This window comes from Melitaea cinxia, chromosome Z, assembly GCF_905220565.1.
Source record: "Melitaea cinxia chromosome Z, ilMelCinx1.1, whole genome shotgun sequence".
NCBI classification, from domain to species: domain Eukaryota; kingdom Metazoa; phylum Arthropoda; class Insecta; order Lepidoptera; family Nymphalidae; genus Melitaea; species Melitaea cinxia.
In genome coordinates this window covers 8416393-8437651 of record NC_059424.1, presented here as the reverse complement: position 1 = coordinate 8437651, position 21259 = coordinate 8416393, and the positions used below count along the sequence as shown (strand labels likewise).

At 33.0% G+C, this 21259-nt stretch overlaps 2 protein-coding genes and 1 long non-coding RNA gene across 3 annotated transcripts; all 3 read left to right on the top strand.

Moving 5' to 3' along the window:
• Positions 1 to 135: 135 nt before the first annotated feature.
• LOC123668598 lies at positions 136 to 18487 on the top strand. Its single transcript, XR_006745599.1, has 3 exons — positions 136 to 235; positions 9688 to 9691; positions 18478 to 18487. It is a non-coding gene; the product is annotated as an uncharacterized LOC123668598 (long non-coding RNA).
• On the top strand, positions 9372 to 11321 carry LOC123668595. The gene is made up of 8 exons (XM_045602322.1): positions 9372 to 9487; positions 10143 to 10195; positions 10284 to 10402; positions 10480 to 10578; positions 10662 to 10746; positions 10864 to 10970; positions 11047 to 11193; positions 11274 to 11321. The coding sequence occupies exons 2-8, from the start codon at positions 10174 to 10176 to the stop codon at positions 11298 to 11300; spliced, it is 606 nt and encodes a 201-aa protein (XP_045458278.1). The 5' UTR covers positions 9372 to 9487; positions 10143 to 10173; the 3' UTR covers positions 11301 to 11321.
• A 514-nt stretch (positions 18488 to 19001) lies between the features above and the next one.
• On the top strand, positions 19002 to 20888 carry LOC123668596. Its single transcript, XM_045602323.1, has 7 exons — positions 19002 to 19027; positions 19116 to 19234; positions 19311 to 19409; positions 19493 to 19577; positions 19695 to 19801; positions 19877 to 20023; positions 20104 to 20888. Exons 1-7 carry the CDS (start codon positions 19006 to 19008, stop codon positions 20128 to 20130), a joined length of 606 nt encoding a protein of 201 aa, XP_045458279.1. The 5' UTR covers positions 19002 to 19005; the 3' UTR covers positions 20131 to 20888.
• Positions 20889 to 21259: the final 371 nt, after the last annotated feature.

Here is a 21259-nt window from a genome sequence, read left to right as displayed (position 1 = left end):
TCCTATTATGAGTAGCGATCGCTATCAGATGTATTTGATAACAACCGGGACCGAAGGCTAAACGTGCTCTCCGAGGCACGGTGGGAGAGACCCATAAGGACTGCACAAGCACCCAGACCACGACAAACATCTGTATGGCCAATACAAACGTTTGTCATGTGCGGGGATCGTACCCGCAACCGCCAGCGCAACAGCCACAAACCAGCGGTGTGACAGTTGCGCCAACGAATCTTCAGTGGTCTGTAATATGTGTACTTCACACATGCATCTTAAAAGAGTGTATAGGCAGTAGTAGCGTATATTAGAATGCAAAGAACCACCTATTTTAAGCTAATTTTAGCACTAAGGTTTTCTAGCTCAATAAAGCTGACCCTGACCATTTAGTTAACATTTTATTGAATGTTAAGTATTTTGCTTATCTTACTATATGTATATACGTTAGTGGACTGGGCATTACATTGTCTTGTAGCGAAGGCTGTGCGTACCTTACGTGAGGTAATTACTATGAGTTAGCTACCTCTTCTCTGGGTAAGCTTACATACATTACCTAGTGATTTACGACACTACAAAACGAGATTAAGAACGTAGATTTTTCAGACTGATAAAAGGTCACTAATTTTACAAAGAGTTTCAGTTGGAAATCTTAAAGGCTTTATGCATCTATGCACAATAACCAAATTTTTTTTTTGCTACACTTGTATTTTTTTCTGTTTTAAATATAAGATGTATCTAATCTATTTTAACTCTGTACTGATATTTTAGTTAGTTGGTGTTCGATGTACGTTTGTAGTGATAGTTATAATATTATTCTGGCGTGTTTAGGTAAAAGGCCGTGTTTAAGTATAATAATATATAAGTATAAGTAGTAACAATGGAAATCCGAAAAATTTGATTTCAATATTTTATATTTATTTAAATCAAATAAGTTGTATTATAATAATAATATTATTATTTTAATGATTGAAAATTATAATCATGATCCAAAAGTAAAGAAATGTAATCGCGTCAACATTTTACAAAAGCAGTAAAAAATGGAAAGTTTCACAGACTTTTACTAAAAATCGGCAGTGTCAATTATTCTCAATATGATGTACTTATACTTATATATTACTTATAATAAAACATACGAAACATTTCGGATTTACTGAAATATACACGTCTTAAAATAATTTACTTGTATATGATTCTGAAACGACTGCGGTATGATAACAGGTAAGGGCTGTTAAAAAAAAAAAACTTTAAATTTAAAACTAATTGTTGGTGTTTAGATCGTAAGAATTAAAATTAAAAATTAAAATATCTTTTCAACGGAAAAACTATTTACATCACACTTTGTGTTATTATTATATCGAAAAATTAAAAAAAAAAAGAAAATTATATTCAATATTTGTAATGGCTACTTAACATTGTATTTGAAATGTCGGTATTTATTTTAATAAATGTCATAAATATCCAATTGTTTTCTTTGCAAATTGTTGCAAACATTTAATACAAATACTTCTTAGTACGTTATATTAGAGTTGCCGCGATAGCCTTTTAGCGGAAGCCGAGGCGGAAGCAGTTATGTAGTAATTTCCAATGTGGATTATCTATACTAATATTATGGAAGCTGAAGACTTTGTTTGTTTGTTTGTTTGTTTGAACACGCTAATTTCAGTAACTACGGGTTTAAATTGAAAAATGCTGATTGAAGGGAGCTCCATCCATTAAAATATATTTTTTGAGAGCTTCCTTTGCATACGCTGCGTAAACGGATAAACCTACTTAAAACCTATGTATTTATATTGATCGCAAGTAAAAGTTTTACTAACATTGTGATACGAGAATTTTATACATAAAAATAAATAAACATAAATAATAAAAAAGTGAGTGCGTAGAAAGTACACATGTCAGAAATGAAACTTCTTTGGCAAACTAATTATATTTATACAAATATAATTAGTTTGCCACTACAAAGCCTTAGATTTCCGTTCCAACGCTATCGACAAAAACGTTGCCGTTTCATCATAACGTTGCCGTTTCACCCGTAAACATTTTACACGATTAGTCCGATTCGGATCGGATTCTGTTATTTCGAAGTTAAATTTTAAAAAGATTACACTATCTATATATTCTTCTACCTGTAACGACTAACTACGGCATATCTAATACTATTAAACGAGCAGTTCTTGTCTATATATATAATCTGGATCTCGGAAACGGCTCCAATGATTTTCATGAAATTTAGTATGAAGGGAATTTTGGGGGCAATAAATTGATATAGCTAGGATTCATTTTTGGAAAATGTCGTTTTATTGCAGTTTTTTAATAATGAAAAAATGCCTACAATATCGTTAGAATACGAAGGTAAATTTCGCAATCGTAAAGTTGTACTAGCTCAGGTGAGAAATCGGCCGGTCGGGATCAACTGAGAAGACCACGGTTGAAATCCCTCCTTTTTTTTAAAATTGCACTCATGATATTTATTTAAATAACCAGATCATATTTTTTATTAATATTTCAGTAAAATCAGTATTTAAATATGATTTCTAAAAAACATGATTTACTAAAAATACCGATATAAGCTCGGTCACGCATGTACCCATTACATGGTATAAAACAAAGTTGTTTCCCGCTGTCTGTGTGCTTAGATATTTAATACTATGCAACGGAATTTGATGCGGTTTTCTTTAGTAAATAGAGTGATTCCAGAGAAAGGTTTATATATGTATAATACATGCATAATATAGTTGAGGAAAACTGATGCTTTTTGCAACAGTGTGAAGCCGGGGCAGGTCGCTAGTTATAGTATATCCTGTCTCGTCGCATGTTTACATGTTAATATTATATAAGGTTTAGCAAGCGAGAAATCGAATTAAGTCTGACTGTTTACTTCTACCGAAAGGGGAATTCTGATTAGAAGGGAAAAATGGCCAAACAAAACTATAAAAATAATTCTTTAGGATAGTAGGAGTGAAACAGTATCTGAAAAAGGTTTTAACAAATGTGCGACAGTCAAAAAGAGAAACGTCAAAAGGAGAAACTCAATAAGAGGAAATCTGAAAATGGTGTTATTCCTGAAGTTTAATAACCGTTAGTATTTTTTGTAGCAAAACAGACCAAGTATTAGACATGAGACTCTGTATTTCATGTAAGCGATATGTTCACGATAAATGCGGTGGGGTAACATATAAAGATAATGAAAACTTTAAATGTCATGAATGCGAACACTAAGTTCAAATTTGTGATATTAAAAGTTATTTTAAATTTTAAATATTAGACATATTGGAGACTGATATTAATAGCATTATTTAGAAGAGAAAAAAATGATTATTCAGAGTGTGATTTGTTTTTGATGTCACTCTATTTTTATAAAAAAGTTTGTGTTTTGACTACCTTCTTGGTGATAATAGGTGACTATAGTATATTAAATAAGCAACATGTTGTTTCCTTTATTCTTATTAAATATTCAAGGTTTAAAACGTATTTATCATTGTTTTCCCTTTACAAATATATATGGTCAAATCTCCTTACCACTATGGCCAACTCTCGCATGGGTGCCTTTTTACATTTGAACCACATACCAAACAAAATTACATTTCAAATTAATGGGTATAAAGTAAGTTTGGTGATATAAATATGTACCTACTTTCCTAAACCTTGTACACATCAGTTTGCTTTCTAATATTAAATGTCATAGTTTCAGTTTTATGCCTCTCGCGGACTCCCCCTACCAAAAACCATGATTTTAATGCAGACAGGCGTTTATTATATACTGTTTAATTTATTTATTTTTTTGGATAAGATATATTAATATATAAAATATATTTTTCTATTGCTTTTTATTGATGATCCGATATGTTTATATACTTGAAGTTTCAAAATTTTTGTCTGAATTTGACTACAATGACTTTGTAGAATTTAAAATATTAAATTCAATTAAAATATTATAATTTAATATATATCTATATATATAACTTATATTAATTAATCTGGTCTTTTTATACGTGAAAAAAATTAACAAATTACAAACCGGCAGTATGGCCGTCTGGAATTGCCATTTCGATTCTATAGTCTAAACAAATAATGAACCAACCAGTTAATGAAGACTATACACCTCCTACTTGGTTATGGAGTGTTAGTAACTTAAAGTGTAATCAATCAATATGTTTAGTCATGCGCTAAAAGAATCTATATGTTGCAGTCAGAACTCTTAACCAGTCAAAAGTACTATTGACTAGCGAAATCAGTCAAAAGTACTTTTGACTGGAGAAGTTGGTCAAAAGTGGTTTTGACTGAAAATTGTTGGTTATTAGTACTTTTGACTGCAAATTCGCGGTTAAAAATACTTTTGACTGACGCTCTCCGTCAAAAGTAGTTTTAACTGCAAAAAAGCGTCAGTCAAAAGCACTATTAACTCGTTAGATGTGAATAAATTTAGTCAAATGATCCTGATAAACCATAATAAATTTATGCCCGCGATCTTCTTGCGGCTGCATGTCAATCAGATCAACTTGGCAGCGGCAGTTCATTTCAGTGTGCAGGATCGATTTCTAAACCTGACCCATCCTTTTCTTTCTTTTCTTCCTTTGGCATACTTCGCACATTGATAAATATATATTAATCATTTCTTTTGTAACATTAGCGTACTTTTTTGCCGTTTCATTCTTAAGTCTATCGCGACCACCATGCCCTATAGAAATATGAGCAGCATCAATAATGTCGTAGATTTCTTCAGCAGGCAAAAATATTTGACAGGTTCTGTGTTTGTAACTAATTTTTTTATACCACAAACTTCAATGTGTTAAAGCTTGTAGTCTACTGTACTGTAATGATGTTCCCTTTTCATTAAATTTCGCGTCTTCCACATACATTGCAATTTTTTCAACTTTTTCTTTTGTCATCACATTGAAATGACTATCTTTCATATCTTCCATCGCTAAAATTCTTTGCACAAAGCCTTCTTTCTTTTCGTAGTCACTCATTTTTGTTCTAATATTAACACGTTCTCCACTAATAATGAATAATATAAAAGTTTATATGTGCGTTTATCGTTATTTTTATCGAGTACCTTAACTTTTTAAGAGTTTTGACTGATACAACCAGTCAAAACCACTTTTGACGGAATCATTTAGTCAAAAGTACTTTTAACCAGCTCCATTGGGCAAAAATACTTTTAACTGTTATTTTAGTCAAAAGTATTATTGACTAAAGCAAACGGTCAAAAGTACTTCTGACTGATTTTGCTAGTCAATAGTGCTTTTGACTGGTTAAGAGTTTTGACTGCAACATATATAAATAAATAAAATTGGAGTGCCTGCTGGTAATATAAAAAATAAGTGGTTTTTACTAAATGCATATAACCAACCTAATAACATTTATAATAACCAAAATAACATTTCTTTTATAATTTTTGTCCGTCTGTCCGTCTGTCTGACTGTCTGTCTGACTGTCTGTTTGCTGTTCCGGTTAATCTCTGAAACGGCTGAATCGATTTTGACGAAACTTCCACTGGCAGATAGATGATGTAATAAGGAGTAACTTAGGCTACCTTTATTTTAGAAATTTATTTATTTTAAAACTCTGTGAAATGAACAATAACTTTTTTGCTAAATTTCACGCGGACAAAGTCGCGGGCACAACTAGTCATCAATAATTTTCGCTTAAAATATGCAATTATATTTTATGTTTTTTTGTTTATATTTGTTTTGTTAATAATAGTCTTCTCTACAAGTGCTACGACAGCCTAGGAATTGTTTGCCATAGGTCTGCGTGCTACATATTCACTGTAGGTTATACTATAATTGCATACTAATTTTGGTAAACGAAATCATAACCATAAAAAAAATATGTTGTACGATTTATTTGTGAATGAAATTATGTTTAAATAAAATGTTGATATTAAAAAAAGAGAAAAAAAAAACGAAAAATTAACTGTTAAAAAGAGAAACGAAAGAAAAAAATTGTCATTAAATAAATCGAATTTACAAAAGATGTGCAAAATGCACAGTTGCAGTGCGGAACGATGCAATGTATTAGGATCACATAAATAAAAGCTGGTAAATAAATTCACACTCTAGGTCACGTCGGTGCACTAGAGGGGACTAGGAAGGCGGAGCAAACAAAATTATTTAAATTTATGGGATAAAGTTATGGATGAGAAACATATATTCTTGTAGCGCTCGCCAAATTACAATAACGTCCTACTAGGAGTGCATAAATTCAAAATCGTTTTAAATCCAGGTAAGCTAAGTAAGAGCGAAACACGGTTAACTTCAAATCAATAAAAAAATACTACACACATGCATATATACTCTTTTATTTATTACTAGCTTTGCCCGCGATTTCGTCTGCGTGGAATTTAACATCTAGCCCACACCGGTAATCTTACGTAGATTGTCGGTCTAACGGGCCGGAGGACGTCTCACACTGCGTTTGCCAAGACGCGGTCTCCACTCCAGGACCCGTCTACTCCACGGCCATCGCTCCTGCGACGCAGATAACCAGCCCACTGCCACTTCAACTTGCTAATTCTGTGAGACAACAAAAGTAACCGACATACTTTCGTTCTTTCGCAGATAGTCTTATTTCTAATCCTATCATTGAGAGAAACCCCAAGAACAGCCTGTTCCATTGCACGTTGAGCGACTTTTAACTTTACTTTTTTTTTATCCTACAACAATTAGGATAATTTAAAAAGTACCTTATCGCGATGTTTCCGAAGATTTTATTATACTTTATTGACTTTAATTTATTTACTAAGGGTCTGTTTAGAACTTAAAAAAATATAAATAATATGTATGGGTGGGTATTTTTATAAGGATCGATACATAGCATTAAGTAAAAATTCTAATTTTAACATCTATGAGGAGAGTCGAATAACTTTATCATTTTATGAAACTGCCAAGGAAACAAACGAAACTAACAAGTTGTAGACTACTAAAAAGACTTAACTTTTTTAAATTTTTAACTGTTCCCGACACGTTGGAAGTAGGTACAGCATAAAATTATAATAAAGGTAAGTAGTTATTTTTTTCGGAAAAATACTATTGAAATAATATCGTTTGCGTTTGTGAATTCCAATTTCGTTGCTTAAATTATTACAACAATTACATTGTTAATGGGGTCACAATGTTATGGGGGGTTTATAACATCTACCTACGGCATAAAAACGTTTTCGGGGTCAGCTAGTCACATATATAAAATTATCGTGTTACAATGTTAGTTACCATACTTCTCCGAAACGGCTGGACCGATTTTTATGAAATATTGTGTGCATATCGGGTAGGTCTGAGAATTGGCCAACACCATTTTTTATACCCTTTTGGAAGAGTGAGGCATGGGGTGTAGTTCCTCATCCCCATTGAAAAGGGAGGATTCTCCGACCAGACGGGTTTGTGTCTGGTGGGCTAACGCCCCCGACGGTTCTTGTCGGGTTCTTGTATCAATCACTCTGATAACTTTGATATCGCGATGTAGGATACGTCAGTTCTTAGTTCGTATGTTGCGCGAAAGGTATCGCCACACTCCTTTATACCCAGTAATAAGGCGGGAGGGGGATTAAGGCAGTTAATAGCATATATGGCAAAACAACGTTTTTTCGGGGTCAGCTAGTCTTATACATTAAAGTCTCGTGTCAAAATGTTATTTACCATACTTCTCCAAAACAGATGGATCGATTTTTATGAAATTTTGTGTGGTAGACTCAGCTCTGCAGCATTCCCAGTCAGAAAACTACGACAGCTGACCGACGTTGCTACTGCACGCTTAATATATTTTAACTATTTCCGGTCTGTTGTTGTGGAGTAATGCTACAAATGTTAAGACTGTATTTATTTTGCAAAAATGGCTATTCGCGGCATTTACGGGCTTGGAGCTCGAGTCTCCTTACCGGGTGTTTTTCAAAAGGTATATTAAAAATTGCTTCGCATTATCTTTATAGAAATATTACGTTATTCACCAGAAAATTCATTGTTTTGAAATTTTAAATAATAATAATCGCAATGTCATCATTACAGCCTATACAGTCCACTGCTGGACATAGGCCTCCACAAGTTTACGCCAAAAATAGCGTGAACTCATGTGTTTTGCCCATAGTCACCACGCTGGGCAGGCGGGTTGGTGACCGCAGTACTGGCTTTGTCGCACCGAAGACGCTGCTGCCCGTCTTCGGCCTGTGTATTTCAAAGCCAGCAGTTGGATGGTTATCCCGCCATCGGTCGGCTTCTTAAGTTCCAAGGTGGTTGTGGAACCTTGTTATCCCTTAGTCGCCTCTTACGACATCCACGGGAAGAGAGGGGGTGGCTAAATTCTTTAGTGCCGTAGCCACACAGCACTATTATTAGCTATTGCTTTCAACGAATTAATTTGGTAGGTTTGTGTAACTTGATGTTGTAGTTGCAGATCTCAGTAGCACGCAAGCCACACAGCACGCAATGTAAACAAGAGATAATAACAAAATTTTAACTCCAAGTTTCTAACTGCACAAAATAAGCGTCTCCTGGGTCCTTTCTGGGTAGTTGCATGTATAATAAAATCCCACAAATAATTTTGGAATTATCTCAACAAAAATTTAAAGTTTTTATTAAAAAAACAAATAAATAGATAGAGCCTATTATTCGGTGCAGGATCAAATAGTTGATAAAGATGTGTGGACTTAGTGACGCTGTATTTCATGCAAGATATTACTACTTTTGTACTAAAACATAGTTCATATATTATTTTCAAAGGAGTAATGCGGAGTTTCTTGCCGATTCTTCTCTGCAGAATCTATATTTCGAATCGGTGGTAGCTTTACTTTTACAAAAATAGTAATCATCTTAAAATTTCAATTTGTAAAATGACGATTCGAAAGTGCTCTTGCTCTATTTGAATAGTGTTGTTTTTGATTTCGATTGTGACTAACAAAATTAACTCTCCGGAACAACATTTTAAAATTAATTTCATCATACCATCGAAATCAGTACCGCATTATTCTACCTTTGTTCGGATGTTGGTTCTTGTCTTTCTGATAACCGAACCCACAGTGCCATAGAGTAGTGTGTTTATTAAGCTGGTTTTTGCCCGGTGATAGATCGGTGGTTCGATAATAATTGTTGATACTAAAACAAATTATCACTTGAGATGTTATAAAATTGGGAAAAAATTCAAGATATAAAACTTGCTATCTTAACTCCTTTGCAAATTATTTAGTAGCTTTGTTTATTTGTATACTATCGGATGAGATTTTGATGACAAATTTATTACTGATACCATACTGGTACTTAATGTGTGTAATAAATATCTATTTTTAGAGAAATTTTAAACCCTTGGCATTATTGATTCAAAGGTAGACATGCGCATTGAGATGATTTGAATCTAGCCTTCTGGGTTGAGAGAAAATCTATAGCATTTCATTTTTCACGTTCGGGATATAACGACGCGTTTTAGATCAATTGTTTTCCTGTATTGAAATAGTCTTTGTAAAGAAAGTGTTGAATTGATCACATCACGTTTAAATAAAAATATTGTAAGCATGAATTTTTTTACATTTACTTGTACTTTTCTAACATTTTTTTGTTAAATAATTTTAAGATAATTTGTATTTGGCGAATTATTTTTATTTTGTGTTTGCCAATAATAATGATGTCTGAATTAAAAATTGCTAAGCTATTTGCGAATCCCATGTTTCTTGTGATTTATGTACCTACCCCATAATCCTTATAATAGATATGTTCCTTTTAACCCGATTTGTTTACGCATTAGACAAGTGCTACCTTTTTTAATTTTTTCGACGCGTGATTAGAAAGCGTCTTTACGACTTTTTTTTATGTTATGACAACGCCGTTCTGGTCATGGCAATGGTTATTATGCTGGCAGTTTCTAGCGCGTTCCCCGCTCTTTGCAATGATTTATGTAGGCCATACATATGTTTGCTGTAGTCTGGGCGTCTGTTCCCGTGCATTGTCTTTCTTGATCCTTGCCACAGTAGTAAATCTCATTAGGGGGCGTTGAGTGTGATGCGTTTTTTTACTAGTTAATAAACTGTTCTTGTCTTATTCCTGTTACTATTATTTATAATATTACGCTCATAACATACTTTTTTCACTGATTAATCTTTTGTAAATAAATTTTTATAAATCTGTTTACGCACAAAAGGTATTGATATAATTCATTAATTACAGAAACGCCTCAACAGCGTAAAATATTTGTGTAATGGCTGAAGGAAATAATGATAGTAAGTATGATATATAGTACTAAAATTAAAACATGATTTTATTTAATTTTTACGCTTACAAATGTTAACGATTTAACAATATTTACAGTGCCTCGAGAACCGGCTTCACCTTCAAGACTACATAGGCTTCAAACGAATGCTTCTCGCGGTGAAAACTCAGTTGACTTAGTTCGACTTTTTAAAGTATTTAAAGCTCTCTTTGAGATCGTATGTATTAATCCAATCTCGGTTGAATAATTGAATAAGGTTATGATTTGTGTGATAATAATAATTATTTTTTTCAGATCAAACCACCAAGCTCAAAAGCAGATATAATGAAAAATAGGGCGTATTACTTGGCTACTCACTCTCAACGCTATAAACTGGAAGAAGAAAATCAAGCTGTACGTTTTTGCTCGTATTCAATCCAATAGTTGTATAAAATAATGTTGTATATTTTTTAATGGTTTGATTGAAGATTTTACAGGTACAAAAGTGGACAAAGGATTCTAATGAATACGCTATTGGACATCCTTGCAGCCTCTTTGTTCCGGACACAGACAGCCCACCAAGTAACAACCGTTTTTATATAATATATGTAAAACAGAAACAACCGAATTCCAAGAGTTTTATTTTAATACTGAAACGATAATCTCAACTAGTGTGAAATAATGAAATAATTTGTACAGGGTTCTCCGATCCCGATACTCCAATACCATTTGAGATTAAAGATAACTGGGACCGTGATGAGGCCACCAAGAGGATCAAAGAGCTGTACAAGGAGTTGGATGAAATAGTATGATTGAGAACATACAAATATATACTTACTCATAATTATTTTAAATTTTTTACATTAATTTATTATGTTCTAGTTGGAAAATAAAAGCCCACCTAATCACGCCAATAAAGCTAATGTGACAGCGAGATTGAACTTGGCAAGGCAGCAAGAACTTCGTCAGCAAATGCCCCCTCCACCGGCAAACGATGATCGCTACAAAAGCGAGGAAGATTTGTCAGAGGTTAGTATAAATTTGAAATGAATGAATTTATAAAATTTCTTTATAGTAGGTACTGTCCTTACAAGTCACTATTTTTACAGATACTAGAAACTACGAGGATACTTTAAACGTCTTCGTGCAAGCGACAAAAACAAAAAAAAAAAAGAAATTTTACTTCAGTATTTGATGTCAACGCACAGATTTTCAGAGACATTAGAGAACAACAAAATGAAATGATATCACGCGTTAATGAACTAAATGTTATCTTCAATTATGAACTTACTGAGTGTCGTACAATAGTTAATTAAACCTTTGCATTGTTTTAAAATTTTATTCGACTATTACTGTTTAAAAACAGTACTAAGCATAATTGTCTAGAAATATTCTCAGTGTTAGTTATCAATGTTCTTGATTATTAGCTATTCATCATCATCATCATTACAGCCTATACAGTCCACTGCTGGACATAGGCCTCCACAAGTTGACGCCAAAAAAACGTGAACTCATGTGTTTTGCCCATAGTCACCACGCTGGGCAGGCGGGTTGGTGACCGCAGTACTGGCTTTGTCGCACCGAAGACGCTGCTGCCCGTCTTCGGCCTGTGTATTTCAAAGCCAGCAGTTGGATGGTTATCCCGCCATCGGTCGGCTTCTTAAGTTCCAAGGTGGTTGTGGAACCTTGTTATCCCTTAGTCGCCTCTTACGACACCCACGGGAAGAGAGGGGGTGGCTAAATTCTTTAGTGCCGTAGCCACACAGCACTATTATTAGCTATTGCTTTCAACGAATTAATTTGGTAGGTTTGTGTAACTTGATGTTGTAGTTGCAGATCTCAGTAGGTAATTTACTACTTCCCTAACTATAGAACTTAGAAGTCAAATTTACAAATTCTGAACATCCAATGGAAAATGAGATTCCTCATGACTTTATGACTGGACCAGTATTCCTAAGGTATATGAATATTATTCGAGAATAGTTTGCACGACCGGTTTTACCGGACCGGAACGATAGGCCAAAATTTTAAGACGAACTGAAAATATACTATTGAGTATAATCTTTTGGGGGACCGGGAAATGCAGTCAATATATGTTGTATAATATTTTATGTAATTTGATGTTATAAGTACTAGTAGTTTTATGGAATTGTATCAATGTTCGATGTTAGTTCTATCTTGATCTTCTTCTTGTTTCAAGTGTTATACGTATAAGTGTCTATTAAAACAGTCGCTTAACCGTTACAATTATTTGCATTAAAAAACGATGTACTTTGACGTAAAATCATAAATAATAAAAATGTGACAGGAAGCTAATAAAAATTATTATTTAATAATGAAATTACATGTATACGAAGTGGGAAAAATTATTCATTTACAAATCTGATTTCATAAATGTATTGACTTGATCATTACTGTATCTCATTGTGAATTATTTTTATATGTTGTATAACTGTTTTAAAAATCTTTTCTGTGTGTAATTTTTATATAATAAAGATTATCTACGTGTCAAAATAGTTTTATACGTTTTCTCTCACTCACACAAATTAGTTTTTCAACGTAAAGAGATTGTCATAATTTTACCATTCCAGTCATTATTTAGCTGCGTTGCACAATAAAATCGCATCTTAGCTAAATAATCGATCATCTATACCTACATATGAATAAAATTAAATTGTCTGTCTGTGAGTTCAAATGACTGTTTTTATTCAAGTGCATATAGTTTTTTATACGATACTAAATTACAAACACAAGAATTTTAAATTTATGTCTGTCTGTCTCTCTTTTTGTTTGTTTGGGCTAACTTTCGGAACGGCTTAAGCGATTTTTATAGGACTTTACACTAGAAGATACTTCATGAATTCTCCATGGCCGATCATTCGTATGTTAATGTAATTTTACATACCAATTAGTAGACGGTCTTTGGGTTTACCATGAATATCCTTTGTGATAGAACTTTCTAGAGAATCGTATAGGAGTTACTATGTATTCTCGTATTTACTCAATGACATAATCAATGATTAAAAACACAGCAATCTTGGTAAGTAATTTGAAATCATGCAAACCCCAATTAAAAAGAGGGCAAACTTTGCAATACCGGAGGAGATTACAATACAGATACCGAATACAGATCGTTATTATCACAAAAGTGACCGTCAAGTTTTTGATATTATGATACTACCAATTTCGGGGACGGTTCGGGCAATTCGTTACGTGGGTAACGAAAACTTTGTAATGTCTTCTTTAGTATTGCGTATGAAGTTTTTATTAATATTGTTTTAGTACTTGGTTTCTGAAGGCGCAGATCTTTAGCTCAAATCTATTGCCAGATTAATGTAGTACGTATGGTCTATGGGTTGAGCGTTAAGCGTTTATTAATTTATTTAATAATTAGCTGTGCCCGCGACTTCGTCCGCATGGAATTTAACAAAAAAGTTATTATTAAATTCGCAGAGTTATAAAGTATAAATATAAGTTACTCCCTAATGCATCTGCTATCTACCAGTGAAAGTCCCGTAGAAATCAGTTCAGCTGTTTCAGAGATTAGCTGGGGCAAACAGATAGACAGACAGACAAAAATTGTAAAAAAGGTTATTTTGGTATATGTACCGTGTATACATCTATATGAATTTATTAAAAAGCGGTTATTTTAATATTACAAACAGACACTTCAATTTTATTCATTTGTATAGATGTATAGATTACTTTTTTTTTGAGAACTAGGTCTGCAAAAAGCATACGGCTAATTTATTGGTAAGCGCTTATCGTAGCTTGTACCTGTACTCCTGCAATATCAGTAGCTGCTACTCCAAATGCTCCCAGGAGCTCTGGTTCTGGAGGAACACAACAGTGCTTAGAAGCAGTATTATTTGTCTGTGGTCGTCTGTAAGGTCCGTCTGTAATTCCACAGTTTAGCTGCTCCAGATTTTGAGCAGCATGGTTTCTGCTGTGCTCAACCACAGCCATATTTATTATTATTATTATATATGACATTGTTTCTTACATAGTAAAAACATAGTAGTTATTTATTTTAGTTGTAGATCAAAATTTTTTTTTTGTTTTAGTACATTGTAGTTCGACCTTCTACATTCTTATTCCGATTAGTCAGTCAAGAAAGGATTTTGATTAATGAAGGAGCTAATCCAATCAGTTGATTTTCAATTATTTATTGCCCTTGTATATTTTACACCTCGTACATTTACAATCACTATTAAAATCTGATTAAGTTTAAATCCGTATTTACTGAATCAAATTAAGTTGCAATTAACCCCATTTACTTAATGTAATATATAACCTGTAATTGAAAACTCCACCTGTGATATATTTTTACCCATCGATTAAACATCCAGGCTTCTTCACAGGCTAGTATTGCTTGTTTGTGTATATTAGGTATACATAAACTTATTGCATGTTCCTGTCTACTTCTAGTATATTCTGGTTTTTTTCCTATAGCCATTTATCTATTTACTATTTAATGTTTATTTGTATCGATTATAGAACAAACATGCGCAGATAGGTAGCCTGGATTTAGGTCGACCAACTTGTGCAAATCTAGGTCTAGCACTTCCTGCGTTGATTATGCGTGATAAAAACATGCACATTCTTTCATTTTATTATACACACCTTTAAAGTAAGTTATTTGTTGTTCTCAGTCAAGTAAAATTATAGGTGAAGATGATTTTAACATTGTGACAATTGTGAGATTAATAAATGTTTTAAAACTATTTAAAATACCTAAAGAAAAATTGAAAGGGCATCTCTTTATGTTCTGCAGGTTATCGAAATATTTTATATGCTGGATTTCACACAACAAGGCAATAAAGAGACAAGTTTTTGATATTTTTATTTGTAATTGCTATGTGTGATATTCAAGTATGAGATAGATTATACATAGGAGGAATCTTAACTCGAGTTGATAAAGTCGTATGCCATAATTGTGTTTGCTCGCAAACGAAAAAAACCGACATAAATTTACACCGACAAGCAATACAACGTAAGTAGTAGGCAAAAAATTGCTAATTCCGCTTCCGCTTCAGCCTGTAACATCCCATTGCTGGGTATAGGCCTCTTACCCCATGTAGGAGAAGGATCAGAGCTTAATCCACCACGCTGTTTATGCTAAATACGGATTATTACATATTAATACGCATTATTAAGTATAACTTAAGAATTACCACATTAATCAAAAATAATCATCAAAATCGGTACACTCAGTAAAATTTTAGTTACTAAAAATACTGCTGATTGAGAACCTGCTCTTTTTTGAGTCGTCTAAAAATCATACCCGGGTGCAATATTGCAATGAATGCTGTCAGAATTATCTTGGTTAATACTAATTCCGACTTACTAGAAATAAAAAAAAACTCTCCTGTCTATAAGGAAGTTTATAACACATCTATAAATGTAAATAATGTCAATTACGAATATTTTTGTGCTGTTAATCTGAAGTCTTATTTGCATTGACAAAAAGTTAAATGAAGATCGAAATATCTAGTGACCTCATGGACTACATCCGCGACGCTAAGTTCCACTCTATGCTTAAAACAACGCTTGGCAAAACTTATTTTTTTGTTACTAAGATCACTAGTGAACTATTTTGATAGACTTAATCGGAAATTGAATTTTAAACATCAAATCTAATATATAAAATTCTCGTGTCGTCGTGTTTGTAGTTAAACTCCTCCGAAACGGCTTGACCCATTCTCATGAAATTTTGTGTGCATATTGGGTAGGTCTGAGAATCGAACAACATCTATTTTTCATCTTCCTAAATGTTAAGGGTAGTCCAACCCTAATTTTTTTTGAATTTTTAGATAAATTATTTATTTTTTATTTAATTATGATTTGGCGTTTAAAAATACATACAACCCTAAATTTTCACCCTTCTACCACCAACACCCATTTTTAAGTAGCTTTTAGCGGCAAGACAACGTTTGCCGAGTCAGCTAGTCACAATATAAAATCATTTGATCGATAGTACCAAATCGAAGTAGTTTTACTAGATTCTGAGACGTTTGTTCCTCTAATCCTAATGTAATAGCTAATCTAGCCGTATAGTTAATCTAATTTTACATAATTAAGTGTAGTTATTTATAAGACTAACTTAACTTAGTCTACTCCTATTTATATTTTACTCTCTTCTATAACTGGGGAGTGCTATTTTTTTTTAAATCTTAACCCCCAAAAACATTGTTCTGGGCCTTTATCTACTAGTACACCTTCTTTCCAGTTCTATCGTTTATGCCTCTCGCAATTTCATTCTGCATACTAATTTCTTTCATTCATCCACATTCACTCTCTGGGTAAGTTACCGTCTAAGCTAATTCTATGTTATTTCTTATAAAATAACTAGCTCTGCTCGCGACTTTGTCCGCGTGGAATTGAACAAAAAAGTTATTGTTCAGTTCACAGAGCTATACCTACAATAAACAAATTTCCAAAATAAAAGTAGCTTAAGTTACTCCTCATTATATCAACTATCTAGCAGTGAAAGTCCTGTCAAAATCAGTTTAGCCATTTCAGAGGTTAGCCGGAACAAACAGACAGGCAAACAGACAGACAGACAGACCGATATAAAAAAAATGTTATTTTGGTTTATATACCGGTTATTTTAATATTACAAACCGACATTCCAATTTTGTTTATTTATATAGATGTATAGATATAATAAGTGGGGTTGGTGTTTAACGTCAATTACGCGTTGCCGCAACGGTTACAGCCATGGATTGTACCTGTTGCGTTGGCGGTTGCGGGTTCGATCCCTGCTCATGACAAACATTTGTATTAGCCATACAGGTGTTTGCCGTGGTCTGGGTGTTTGTGCAGTCCTTGTGGGTCTCCCCACCGTGCCTCGGAGAGCACGTTAAGCCGTCGGTCCCGGTTGTTATCATGTACACCTGATAGCGATCGTTACTCGTAGTAGGGAATATATCCGCCAACCCGCATTGGAGCAGCGTGGTGGATTAAGCTCTGATCCTTCTTCTACATGGGGAAAGAGTTCTATGCCCAGTAGTGGGATATAACAGGCTGAAGCGACTATAATATATATAACCTATGGAGGCAGAATTTACATTTGTACTTAATATATATATATATATATATATATATATATATATATATATATATATATATATATACGTAAAATTAAACAAATTTTTACATAAAAAGGAATATACCATCTTATTACTTATCCTACATTGATTACAATTTACTATTATTTACATGTATTGTTATTTTTTTAAAAAAACTGCAGGAACAGTTCTCTGCTGTCATAATTTTTATCGATTTCACACAAAAGTTTGACATGGTTTTTCTCAACTCCTTAGTTCTTTTTATGAGTGTTGTAAAGGAAGGGCGTATCCTAACGATTACTTTGAGTTTTTAATAATCATTCTGATGCATAAGTGCAAAAGTATTATAAATATTGATAGTCACCATTTCGGTTACGGCTCAGAGATGTGGAGATGACTTTTGTTCGGGTGTTAGTTCTTGTCTTTCTCATAGCCGACCCCATATATACTATTATGTTATTTTAGAGCAAGTGTTTGCCCGGTAGTGTTATGATAACAACGTGTTTTAGTGCATAAGTGTATACGAAAACAAATTGTCACTTGTTTATTTGTATACTATCGATTTGAGATTTAGATGATTTTAATTTTTTGCTGATATCCTACTGGTAGGTATTTCATTTTTGTAATAAATATCTATTTTTAGCGAAATTTAAAACCCTTGGCGGTATTGATTCAATGGTAGACATGCGCATTGAGATGATCTGAATCTAGCCATCTGGGTTGAGGGAAAATCTATAGCATTCCATTCTCCGTATTCGGGATATAACGACGTGTATTGAAATAGTCTTCGGTAAAAAGTGTTAAATTGATCACATCACGTTTAAATAGAAATATTGTAAGTATTACTTTTTAAAAAAAAATTTTTGGTGAATTATTATTATTTTGTGTTTTGCAAATAATAATATGTGATTGCATAGTTATTTTCGTATGATATGTTTCTTGTGAAATAAGTAGGGTAGGTACCCTACTAATAAACGTTATAATTAATATATACATTAACTGGTAACACTTATTGAATTTTGTTCATATTCTCCTCCATCTCTGGGAAAGGAGTGGGGAGTGCTAGCCAACCTAATGTAAGAAAGAGAAAAAGAATTTTAATAGCTGCGCGCGCAAGTAAAATAACTCATAAGTTAGAATATTTTTGTAATAATGGACTATTTTTTGGTGTTGGTACTCATGAACCCAGCTGTTGCGTTTACTTGTTTCGCTTGTTTGTGTATAAAAGCGAGGGTGTATGCAGTGAGTTTGTATTTTTGGTAAAGTTTTGTTTAATACTGTTTTCTTATTTGTCGACTTTATTCACGACAAGTCCATCTGCCCTGCTACCTTTCTATATTTTTTCATCGGGTGTTTAGAAAGCGTTCTTTCGACTTTTTTTTTACGTTACGACAACGCCGTTGTGGTCATGGCACTGGGTATTATGCTGGCAGTTTCTAGCTCGTTCCCCGCTCTTTGCAATGATCTATGTAGGCCATACATATGTTTGCTGTAGTCTGAGCGTCTGTTCCCGTGCATTGTGTCTTTCTTGATCCTTGCCACAGTAGAAAATCTCACTAGGGGGCGTTAAGTGTGATGCGTTTTTTTACTAGTTAATAAATTGTTCTTGTCTTATTCCTGTCACTATTATTTATAATATTACGCTCATAACATACTTTTTTCACTGATTAATCTTTTGTAAATAAATTTTTATAAATCTGTTTACGCACAAAACGTATTAATATAATTCATTAATTACAGAAACGCCTCAACAGCGTAAAATATTTGTGTAATGGCTGAAGGAAATAATGATAGTAAGTATGATATATAATACTAAAATTAAAACATAATTTTATTTAATTTTTAATCTTACAAAAGTTAACGATTTAACAATATTTACAGTGTCTCGAGAACCGGCTTCACCTTCAAGAATACATAGGCTTCAAACGAATGCTTCTCGCGGTGAAAACTCAGTTGACTTAGTTCGACTTTTTAAAGTATTTAAAGCTCTCTTTGAGATCGTATGTATTAATCCAATCTCGGTTGAATAACTTTAAGGTTATGATTTGTGTGATAATAATAATTATTTTTTTTCAGATCAAACCACCAAGCTCAAAAGCAGATATAATGAAAAATAGGGCGTATTACTTGGCTACTCACTCTCAACGCTATAAACTGGAAGAAGAAAATCAAGCTGTACGTTTTTGCTCGCATTCAATCCAATAGTTGTATAAAATAATGTTGTATATTTTTTAATGGTTTGATTGAAGATTTTACAGGTACAAAAGTGGACAAAGGATTCTAATGAATACGCTATTGGACATCCTTGCAGCCTCTTTGTTCCGGACACAGACAGCCCACCAAGTAACAACAGTTTTTATATAATATATGTAAAACAGAAACAACCGAATTCCTAGAGTTTCATTTTAATACTGAAACGATAATCTCAACTAGTGTGAAATAATGAAATAATTTGTACAGGGTTCTCCGATCCCGATGCTCCAATACCATTTGAGATTAAAGATAACTGGGACCGTGATGAGGCCACCAAAAGGATCAAAGAGCTGTACAAGGAGTTGGATGAAATAGTATGATTGAGAACATACAAATATATACTTACTCATAATTATCTTAAATTTTTTACATTAATTATTATGTTCTAGTTGGAAAACAAAAGCCCACCTAATCACGCCAATAAAGCTAATTTGACAGCGAGATTGAACTTGGCAAGGCAGCAAGAACTTCGTCAGCAAATGCCTCCTCCACCGGCAAACGATGATCGCTACAAAAGCGAGGAAGATTTGTCAGAGGTTAGTATAAATTTGAAATGAATGAATTTATAAAATTTCTTTATAGTAGGTACTGTCCTTACAAGTCACTATTTTTACAGATACTAGAAACTACGAGGATACTTTAAACGTCTTCGTGCAAGCGAAAAAAACAAAAAAAAAAGAAATTTTACTTCAGTATTTGATGTCAACGCACAGATTTTCAGAGGCATTAGAGAACAACAAAATGAAATAATATCACGCGTTAATGAACTAAATGTTATCTTCAATTATGAACTTACTGAGTGTCGTACAATAGTTAATTAAACCTTCGCATTGTTTTAAAATTTTATTCGACTATTACTGTTTAAAAACAGTACTAAGCATAATTGTCTAGAAATATTCTCAGTGTTAGTTATCAATGTTCTTGATTATTAGCTATTGCTTTCAACGATTTAATTTGGTAGGTTTGTGTAACTTGATGTTATAGTTACAGATCTCAGTAGGTAATTTAATACTTCCCTAACTATAGAACATAGAGGTCAAATTTAGAAATTCTGAACATCCAATGGAAAATGAGATTCCTCATGACTTTATGACTGGACCACTATTCCTGAGGTATATGAATATTATTCGAGAATAGTTTGTACGACCGGTTACGGTTAACGATAGGCCAAAATTTTAAGACGAACTGAAAATATACTATTGAGTATAATCTTTTGGGGGACCGGGAAATGTATTCAACATATGTTGTATAATCTTTTATGTAATTTGATGTTATAAGTACTAGTAGTTTTATGGAATTGTATCAATGTTCGATGTTAGTTCTATTAGTACAAACATCTCGATCTTCTTCGTTGTTTCAAGTGTTACATGTATGTCTATTAAAACAGTCGCTTAACCGTTACAATTATTTGCATTAAAAAACGATGTACTTTGAAGTAAAATCATAAATAATAAAAATGTGACAGGAAGCTAATAAAAATTATTATTTAATAATGAAATTACATGTATACGAAGTGGGAAAAATTATTCATTTACAAATCTGATTTCATAAATGTATTGACTTGATCATTACTGTATCTCATTATGAGTTATTTTTATATCTTGTATAACTGTTTTAAAAATCTATTCTATGTGTAATTTTTATATAATAAAGACTATCTACGTGTCAAAATAGTTTTATACGTATTCTCTCGCTCACACAAATTAGTTTTTCAACGTAAAGAGATTGTCATAATTTTACCATTCCAGTCATTATTTAGCTGCGTTGCACAA

Coding starts and splice junctions, on each gene's coding strand:
- LOC123668595 (XM_045602322.1), top strand. CDS start 10,174: ATGGCTGAAGGAAATAATGATA. Junction 10,579..10,661: donor TGGAAGAAGAAAATCAAGCT/GTACGTTTTTGC, acceptor AAGATTTTACAG/GTACAAAAGTGGACAAAGGA. Junction 10,747..10,863: donor GGACACAGACAGCCCACCAA/GTAACAACCGTT, acceptor TAATTTGTACAG/GGTTCTCCGATCCCGATACT.
- LOC123668596 (XM_045602323.1), top strand. CDS start 19,006: ATGGCTGAAGGAAATAATGATA. Junction 19,028..19,115: donor GGCTGAAGGAAATAATGATA/GTAAGTATGATA, acceptor CAATATTTACAG/TGTCTCGAGAACCGGCTTCA. Junction 19,235..19,310: donor TTAAAGCTCTCTTTGAGATC/GTATGTATTAAT, acceptor ATTTTTTTTCAG/ATCAAACCACCAAGCTCAAA.